The sequence below is a fragment of the Nicotiana tabacum genome, chromosome 22 (assembly GCF_000715075.1).
Source record: "Nicotiana tabacum cultivar K326 chromosome 22, ASM71507v2, whole genome shotgun sequence".
Lineage (NCBI taxonomy): Eukaryota > Viridiplantae > Streptophyta > Magnoliopsida > Solanales > Solanaceae > Nicotiana > Nicotiana tabacum.
Genome location: NC_134101.1, coordinates 232,199,530 through 232,209,735, shown reverse-complemented (window position 1 = coordinate 232,209,735; position 10,206 = coordinate 232,199,530). Strand labels below are relative to the sequence as shown.

At 37.3% G+C, this 10,206-nt stretch overlaps 1 protein-coding gene across 1 annotated transcript; it reads right to left on the bottom strand.

The window, feature by feature from the left end:
• Window positions 1-4,221: 4,221 nt before the first annotated feature.
• On the bottom strand, window positions 4,222-9,842 carry LOC107762627 (NADH dehydrogenase [ubiquinone] iron-sulfur protein 7, mitochondrial). Its single transcript, XM_016580994.2, has 2 exons — window positions 9,376-9,842; window positions 4,222-4,696 (listed from the first exon to the last, which is right to left on the bottom strand). Exons 1-2 carry the CDS (start codon window positions 9,780-9,782, stop codon window positions 4,462-4,464), a joined length of 642 nt encoding a protein of 213 aa, XP_016436480.1. The 5' UTR covers window positions 9,783-9,842; the 3' UTR covers window positions 4,222-4,461.
• Window positions 9,843-10,206: the final 364 nt, after the last annotated feature.

Sequence of the window (10,206 nt, the reverse complement as noted above, 5' to 3'; positions counted from 1 at the left end):
TGCTTCTGCCTCTTTGTCGTCACTGGATGACTGTCGCTGTCCCAATAACTGTACTGCCACGATAGCGGTACATATTATTATTCTTCCGATTAGCCTTCATTACCACTAGTGCACCGGAGCATACTCTCATCACTCCATTTTCTGCAATGATTTTGAACCCTTTTGATTCTAGGGCTCCCACAGAGATGAGATTCTTCTTCAAATCCGGTACATATCGAACATCTGTTAATGTTCTGATCATTCCATCATGGTTCCTTAATCGTATTGAACCAATGCCATATGAGGTAAGAGGGCTATTATCCGCTGTGTGGACGACTCCATATTCTCCTTCTTGAAATTCCACGAACCAGTCCCTGTTGGGACACATATGATAGCTACAAGCCGAGTCCATCAACCATATGTCTGATGATGTTGATGACTCTGTTGTAACTAATGAAAAGTCTGAATCATCACAATCAGCTACATTTGAATCCATAATGGCCTTTCCATTGTTATGTTTGGCCTTATTCTTCAACTTCGGACAGTCTTTCTTCCAGTGCCCTTTTTCTCGACAAAGGCACATTCATCTTTGCTGGGTCTGGATCTTGACTTGGATCTTCCCTTCTTTGTCCTCATTTGACTTTGAGGACGACCCCTCACAAATAGTGCTTCTCCTTCTCCGCCCTTCTGTTTTTCTCGCTTTCTTTGTTCATAGCTGTACAATGCCGAACAAACTTCTCTGAGAGAAACTTCGTCATTTCCATGGAGTAGAGTAGTTTCAAGGTGTTCGTACTCATCAAGAAGTGACGCCAACAACATCAAGGCCAAGTCACCATCATCATAAGTTGTATCCATATTTTGCAAATCTGTGACCAACTTATTGAAACTGGTGATATGTTCATTCATCGTGGTATCAGGAACATAGGTGAAGTGAAACAGTCTCTTCTTCATGTACAATATATTTTGACTGTTTTTCTTCAAAAATTTATCCTCCATTGCTTTCCATAATCTACTTGCAGAAGTTTCCTTTGTGTATGGATATTTCTGCTCTCTAAGCAAGGTAGGATCGAATGGTACCGCAAGCAACACGATTGATAATTCTCCAATCTTCTTCTCCAATAGCATCTGGTCTCTTTTCTTCAATAGCAAGATCTAGCCCTTGTTGAAAAAGGACATCTAAGACCTCGCCTTGCCACATCCCAAAATGTCCGGACCCGTCAAATATTTCTACCGCAAATTTCGCATTTGACACAATTCTTGTCATAAGCGAAGATGTCAATGATGACGTATTGTTGACACTTGATGTAGATTCTTCTTGTTTATTGTCTCCCATCTTTGACACAAATATTATTTAATAGCTGACGACACAAATCAAGATTATTTCCTTTCTGGTATGGAAGATCAGACTAAGCTGCAACCACAGAGCATACTAAGACAGAATCTTGACACAGTTACCAAGATAAATCTTTTCTGATGTGGAAGATCAGACTATGCTGCAACCACATAGCATACTAAGACAGTACCTTGGCTCTGATACCAATTGTTGCGGAAGCCAAATGTATATAGTGTGAATAAGTCACAACTACTATACCAAAAATTATGACAGGCACCAAATAATAAATAAGACAATAAAGCAACAATAAAAGGAATACCAGAATTTACGATGTTCGGCTAATTTTGCCTACTCCTCGGATACAACCAATATTTTATTCCACTCCAAAAATACAAGTGAAATAATACTAAAGAGAGAAGATACAAATGCCTTAAACAGATGAGAAGGCAAATGAGAGGTGTGTTTAAATCCTAAACATTAAGCCCTCTTTTATAGGGAAAATTTCCCAACCAAATGGCTAACCCACCGATGTGGGACTTTACCAAATTCAACAGTTACTGGGTTCTAAATTAATCATTTATACATATTCAATGGATTTTGTATGACAAACACAGGTTTCGAATCAAAGTTACTAGGTTCGGCTGAACCCGGTTCCGACACTATACCTCTGCCACTGCCTTCTAGGGCTTCACAGGATAATGGTCAATACAAATCAAAAATTTTTAAATCTCATTTATTCTTCTCCTGAAAGAACACAGATCAAGTTATTCACTTAACCTAGTGAGGTCTGGGGAGGGTAGGGTATAAGCAAACCTTACCCCTATTTCGAGGGAGTAGAGACGTTGTTTCTGAAAGACCCTCGGCTCAAGAAATACCTTGGAGAATGATAAAAAATTAATAAAGGGAGTAGAAAGAAGAAGAAAAGGAGAAATCACTATGCTTTGCTACTCCATTTTCATTTCTGTCCTTTCTGACCAGAGGGGTTGCTCTGATGGTAAGCAACCTTCACTTTCAACTAAGAGGTTGTGAGTTCGAGTCTCCCCAAGAGCAAGATGGGAAGTTCTTGGAGAGAAGTATGTCGAGGGTCTATTTGGAAACAGCCTCTCTACTCCAGGATAGGGGTAAAGTCTGCGTACACATTACCCTCCCCAGACCCCACTAAATGGAATTATACTGAGTTGTTGTTGTGTTGCCCTAGTCCCCTAACCAAATCCCAGAAGTGTATGTTCAGCGTAGCAAGTTTTGATAAACGCTCAGGGATTTACAACGCAGGCTAAGTGTTTCATCTCGCTTAAGTGACATTTCAGTGCATCCACCGATGTGCATAATTTGCTTCGACATGGAGTTTAAGAAAGAAAGAAAAAAATTTGGAACTTGTAATTTTAAATATACCATGACATTTTTTAGGCCATAAAAACATTCCATTAAAGGTAAAATGCGAAGTTTAAAGTTATATTCTTACCAAATATAAAAAATTGCAAAAAGGAATGTACTAATAGGAAATAATGTTACATAAAATGGAACGAATGGAGTTTTCTGACAGAGCTAATCAGTAATTATTACTTCCATTGTTTTCTATTTTTTGCTGAGATTTGCCTGGATTGTGAGATATTCTAAATCTTTTGAAATAACTTATTTTCATATGGCTTTAGGTCTACCGTCTACCTCTGGAAAAAACTTATCCACACCCGATGTATACACCAATTCTAGTTAACTTAACCATATGAAATAAACTAACATCTACTAGACGTTTTTAATAATAAAATTAAGAAAAGGTAATAAACAGTCCTAATATAATTGAATGTTATCATTACTCTCTGTGTTTTTCCGATTTCAGATTTTTAAGTCTTTGGTTAAGCTTATTAAACTTGTATGGATGGACAGTGATATAATATGATGTTATTTGTAAAGGAGCTCTTAGACATATTAAATAACCTCATAGGATAGCATCCTTTGAAAGCTAAGTTTTCTTATAGTTAACTTCGTTGCTACGTGTTAGAGCTAAGTAGAAAAGTAATTTTGTAAGTTGCTTTGTTGAATGCATTTAACAGTAATTAGTTTTGTGATTTCATAGCTAATTTTTATGTTAAAGAAGAGTTGAATTATCTACTATAAGTTAGTGTGGAAAGGAGGAAGCTAGTATATTTTTGGCTTTATGAGATCTTGAAAAAATCAATAAGATAGTATCGTATTTATATTCTCATATTGTACTTATCGAAATATATTAAAAATTATTTAAGTAATACAACGAGGGTGTACTCGCAACAAACATTTATTTAAGAAGAAAGAAGGAGATTCTGGGTGCTTAATGGGAAATGTGTCAGCCTAATTTGCTCGCTCACGATAGTGTCTTCCTTTCGATATATTTTTTGTGGAACAACAAAAATATATAGCTAGAAAATATTTAAGATTATTATCATTATTATTATTATTTAAGATTATATAAAAAATAGATGGAGTTAACTATGGTTAAATACTACTAGTTATATAATTAAATAAGGTGACGAGTGTCATTTAATTATTGGCTTGGCGTATACACTGGGTGAGGATAAGTTTTTTCCGTCTAGCTCTTCCCCTTTTAACTTATTCTCAGAACTTATTCTTACATAGACTAGCTGCCCCACAATATAATAGTCTTTTTTTGGTTTCCCATCCGGTGTCCGGTACCTACATTAGAGCCCAATTATATCCAGATTCGCGCTGCATAGGGCCTCATTCGGGAGGAAGCGCTCCCTACCAAGGATTTTTCCATACTCAGGGTTGAACCCGAAACCTCTGGTTAAGGGAAGTGCAGTCCCATCCACTGCACCACATTCTTTTGTGGTCACAAAATAATAGTCAATGTTTGTATATATACAAAAATATACATAATTTGTATATAATTATGTATATTTGACTAACAATAGTAATTATCTGAATTCAGCTTTATAAATCCTCTGTATCAATTTCCTCAGGATGCACAGTACCTTTATTCAGATACAAACTGTAAACAGCTTACCCAGTACCAATACAAAAGAGTTGTATAAGGTCCAGATAGACCGGGAGTTCACCCAAAAGAAGAAGAAAAAAAACGATTTTTCCCCTTTGCATGGTACTTGTCCAAGGGTTTATTTTTCACACAGAGCTAAGGAAACAAAAATATAAGGAACTTATTTGGTCCACCACATAAGGAAATCCTTGCGCCTATTAATCTTCTTCTGCAGTTGAAGAACTCCGTATAGAAGGGCCTCGGCAGTAGGCGGGCAACCTGGAACATAAATGTCAACCGGGACAATTCTGTCACAGCCTCGCACAACAGAATATGAGTAGTGGTAGTATCCTCCACCGTTCGCACAGCTCCCCATTGAAATGACCCACCTTGGCTCGGGCATTTGATCATAGACCCTACAATAAAAAAGCAATATGGGTTAATATTTGACTCATTAAAAAAAACTTACGTTAGAGCAATTAATTACAAGGAGACATTCAAATATTCTCCTTTTTTTACTTCTCTGAGTTTTTCTTTCCTTTTTGGGGTGAAGGGAGGTGTTAGTAACCAATTGGACTGTGCAAGTCCTGAATTACCAGATTCCAGATATGTGAGAAGCATGCAAGATTTGCAAACAAGCTAGGTGAAAATCTAGATAGTGTAAGATGTATGATTCAAGATCCAAACACTGGGAAAATGCACCTGCAGTGGAACAAACTAAAAGAATTTTGGAGAATTTAGGTGTCTCTGGGTCGGATGACTATAGGTGCACATAGTTAGTACATTAAATTGGGAGGATCTAAAAGTAAACTAGCAACGAAGAAAATGAGAAAATACTAAACTACACAAGCAAAACAGGAGTGCTCCATGCAGTGGATGATATTTCAACTACACCATAAAGACTAGGGATGATTTTTTGAGCAAGCTGGTACAGTTTGAAAAGTCCAGATAGTTTCATTTTACTTTTTACACCTCTGTTTTGATGTGGGCTTTTTTATCAAGTATAATTTTATTGATGATGGAAAAATTCTTGGTATATAAGAGGCACCCAAGAAAATAGATAACCCATAGGCAGATATGATTTTTTACACACGACACCTAATTTTCTGTACAAATAGGGACTCATGGGTGCATCAAGAAGACATTAATAACTGGAGGCTATCCCTAATTTGTCAATTCATGCTCTTCCCTTTGAACAGCTCTCCTATTTCTTTCCCTCCATACCATCCACATAAGTGCTAATGGAGTAACATCCTACATCCGGACTCTTCTCTTCCGTCTTCCAAAGCCCAACTACAATATTGCATCCTTCACGGTACCCGACATGGTCCATTGTATCCCAAACCATCGAAAAAGCTAGTAATATAGACGTGTGATGCTACCTGACAATTTAGTAAGAGATAATCCACGTCCACCCTGACTGTTTACACATGAAGCACCAACTAACATATGTAATCCTCCTCTTTGTCAAGTTTTCGGCCGTCAGAATTGCACCCCTTGCCGCTGATTAAGCGAAACACGCCTTTCTTGATGCCTTAGGGATCCAAACAAATAGATGGGAAAATATTGACTTCTTTAGCTAGCAACTTACGCAGTGAAGTACTAAGAATCGTTCATGTTCCCTAATGCCCATCCAAGTCTTGGCTCTCTACCAGTAAGGTCTGTTTTATAGAGTATATAGCTTAAGAAGTCTTTGAAACTCCGCTATCTCCAAATCGTGAAAGTTCCTTCCAAATTTGAGATCCTAAATAACACTTCCCCCATGTTCGAACTTGTTGGATTGTCATCTGTTTTTGACAAGAAATAAGGTAGATATTCAGGAAAGTGATTGTCAACATGTTCTCTCCACACCACCTGTCCTCCCACTCCAAAAAGAAAACATGCACCTATCCCCCACCCTGAATGAGATACAACCACTAGACACTTCTCATCCCTTTATAATGTTCCTCTAAATGCTGCACCCAAAAAGAACAGTGATGTTCTCGGTTCTCCACCCCCTTTTGATGATGCCATACTTCTTCCCCGTCACCTCTCTCCATAATGCATGCCCTCTGTCCCAAACCTCCACAGTCATTTCCCCCACCTTAACCATAATAGTTTCCGAGTTAATTAAGTGAAACTTTATTGCACCATCAGCCGAACCCCATAAGAATTTCCTCTCTAGTCTTTCCAAATTTCCTGTTATGCTAGCGAGTACCTGTAGTATAAACATGAAATAAGTGGGAATGCTCGATAGAGTGCTTTTGACAAACACTTCCCCTTTTGACAAATACATTTTCTGCAAGCATACAAGTCTTTCTCTACCCTCTCTACTACTGGAGTTCACACTGTTGTTCTTTGTTTGAAGTAGCTTTTATATGTAAGCCATAAAGGTCACAACCCCAAGGATGCCGTTCTAATAATACACCATTTATTTGATAGGAAAAATTAATCATGTCAGCTTGATACCATGATACGCCCCTATATGATACATTGATAGGGCAGTGGAAGGCGCAAAATGGTAAAACCCAACTTTTTAAGATCTTTTTCAGTATCATATATATGGACAGCTGGTAAGCTACCACTAATACAAAGTACAACAGATGATCGAAAACAGCAGCGCAATAAACACATTGACCTATAGAAATAAGTGTAACGTGAATGAGTTCTGATTTGAGATTCATTTGGGACTGACAGATGTCCTCCAATAGAAAGGAGGGTCTCCTTCTAGGACTTCACGGGATAATGGTCAATACAAATCAAAAACCTTTAAATCTCATTTATTTTTCCCTTGAAAGGTCACACATCAAGTTACCCTGATGTAATGTTCTGCATTTTTTATACAAAGAGATACCTTGAAGAATGACTAAAAGTTTTAAAAAGGGGGTAGAAAGAAGAAGAAAAAGAGAAATCACTCTGTTTTACTAATCCATTTTCCGAAAAAGGGAGTAGAAAGAAGAAGGAAAAGAGAAATCACGATGTTTTACTACTCCATTTTCCGCTCTTCCCTTTTGCCCTAATCACCTAACCAAATCCCAGAAGTGTATGTTCCGTGTAACAAGTGCTGTTAAAGGCTCAGGAATCCCTGTTCAAAGCAGGTTAAGTGTTTCATCTTGCTTAAGCGGCATTTCAATGCAGCCACCAATGTGCTAAGGCATGCTCCTCAACGCCTACAAACTCACTCTTTAAGAGGACAACACTAAGTATTGCTCCCTCTATTTCAATTTATATGCATAGTTTGTCTCGACACGGGTTTAGAACTTGTGATTTTAAATATGCTATGAGATTTCTCAGCCTATAAAAAAATTGCATTAAGGGTAAAATGGGATGTTGAAAGTTATATTATTTCCAAATATAAAAAATTCAAAATTGAACGGACTTATAGGAAATAATGTCACATAAAATGGAACTACGGGAGTTTCCTGACAGAGCTAAACAGTAAGTATTACTTCGCAAATCAACATATAAATTGTTAAATAAGAAAACATTGATGACAACAACTAGCCCTCAGTCTCAAGCTAGTTGGAGCTAGTTGGGTTGGCTGTATAAATCCTCATAATCATAAATGCTCTGTTTGGGTCTATGATATTTCAATACTCCATACTATCTAACACTAGGGGTTCTCTAATATACTGTAGTGGTTATATCTACAATATAGTAAGTCTTCCAATAAGCACTAGTCTTCTAGTTGGTATCACCTGCTTTTAACTTCCAATTGTTTTCTATTTTTTTGCTAGATCTGCCTGGATTTTGAGAGATTCTGAATCTTTTGAAGTAACTTATTTTCATATTAGTTTAGGTCTGCCGTCTACCTCTTCCTCTTTTAAGACCTTCAATCATCAAAGCCTGTCATCTTTAACTCTTCAGCCTTTACAAGCTCTTACACTGCATTGCACGACAATCTTACTCTCATGCATCTTCTGAATTATTGCTAAACATTAGTAAGTTTTATGGAAAATTCACGGCCAATTTCATATCCATCATAAAACTATGACAAAAGCTAGTAACATGTTCACAGCATCAAGACACAGTATAGACAAATGAAGTAGAAGAAAAAAAAGGGAGGCCACATAAGCAAAAAGCTAAACGTTGACCATTTAAAAAAGCACCACCAATGTGAGGCAGATTATAGTCATCATACCAGCACAAAAATGTTTACAATATGGTATTTATCCGCAATTTATTGTCCTTTGTTATATTGAGTGCTTATCCTCCTATTAATCAGGAAATCAGTCATCCCAGTACCAAATACATTACTTATTTGAAGCATCACCTTTTGATGCTCGACTTTGCCACCCTATATATTACCAACAAAACTCTTAAATAACATGACAAAAGATGCAAAACAACTATACCTCAATACCAAGCAAGTTTGAGTCCGCTCCATTTAAGCCCATTTTGTGAGAATTCGAATATTTGTAGAGTTTTTATGTGTTAGCATTTGAAAACAAATCCTTAGATACATTTTCACAACAACCCTCCATGGATGCATAGGCAGAACTTTAAAGAGCCTGGATGAACTACATGTTAAACTCTATCACACACCATCTCTTTATAATTGCAATCTCACTGTCTGATAAGTTACATTGTTCCTGTGAGATATGTTCATTCTGAAGCCCCACTATACACTCCATGAAGAACTTCCAGAGCATGGTAAAGTTCCCCCAAATCTTAACATTTTTCCTCGATACAATATACATTATACAGCAATAGTACTCTTCCACCATCTACTTTTCTACTAATTTACAAATAAATTCATCAACACTGACAAAAGAATAGTTCCAATATCATAAACTAGAGCCTCATTCATTACACTCACATTAAGACAATGCAGATAAAAAATCAGTAACTAAATAAAAAATTGACGAACTTTTTGTTCAAGTATATAGTGAACTTAAACGAACTACAACTGCCCTGACAGTATATAAAATCTATTGAGCTATCATGTTTCGTAATATAAACAACAAATGACTGATCTCACTGAAACACAAACATTGTTACCAGTAATCGAGTTTCCCTATATGTGCTTATACGAAACTAAATTCCAATGGAAAAATTTCAATGTAAATACAGCCAAACAGGAAAAATAGGGTTGACAGTCAGAAGTAATACATACTTGCGAAGAGCAGGGGCCATTTTATTGGTAAGTGTACCAGCAACAATCATACAATCAGATTGTCTCGGGCTAGGTCTGAAAATTACACCAAATCGATCAAAATCATAACGCGCAGCTCCAGCGTGCATCATTTCGACGGCACAGCAGGCCAGCCCAAATGTCATGGGCCAAATGGACCCGCGCCGAGCCCAATTCATCAGATCGTCGACCTTCGATATCACATACTCCGCCGTTTTCGATATCCCAGCCGGCGACGTCGTGGACGGCGGCGGTGCGCGACCATACGTGGCCGGAGAAGACGAAGGTTGCTGTGAGAGTACTGGGAGTGTCGTGTGGATCGTCGCCGCACTTTGAAGGAACGGCGCCGTATCGGTTAGCCGTTTTGCGTTTCGAGCGATTAACGCCATTACGGATTCAATGGAGAGAGAGTGTGTGTGTGCGCCCGCCTATAAATTAGTAGAAAATGACTCAAAATATTAGTCCTTTTTTAACTTAAAATGAGAGATTGTCCCTATTCCATGAAAAAGCCGACGGTGTTATAAAATAAAGACCGTAAAGTAAAAGACAATTATAGAGACAAACTGTTATATTAGTCGAATTCAAATTAATATACATAATGAACTTAAATCTCTTCTATTTATAGAAGAAAGGAAGCTGTTGTGTAAGCTGCTATTATATCAAATATGTATAATCTTCTACTGAGAGCAATGTTTATCCATAACGGAGTACTGAAAAGATAAGTTTATTATATTCGATATGGATAATCTTCTACCGGGATAATGTTTATCCATAACTGGGTACTAAAAGGATAAGCTTATTATATCCGATATG

Coding starts and splice junctions, on each gene's coding strand:
- LOC107762627 (XM_016580994.2), bottom strand. CDS start 9,782: ATGGCGTTAATCGCTCGAAACGCAAAACGGCTAACCGATACGGCGCCG. Junction 4,697..9,375: donor ATGGCCCCTGCTCTTCGCAA/GTATGTATTACT, acceptor TTTTTATTGTAG/GGTCTATGATCAAATGCCCG.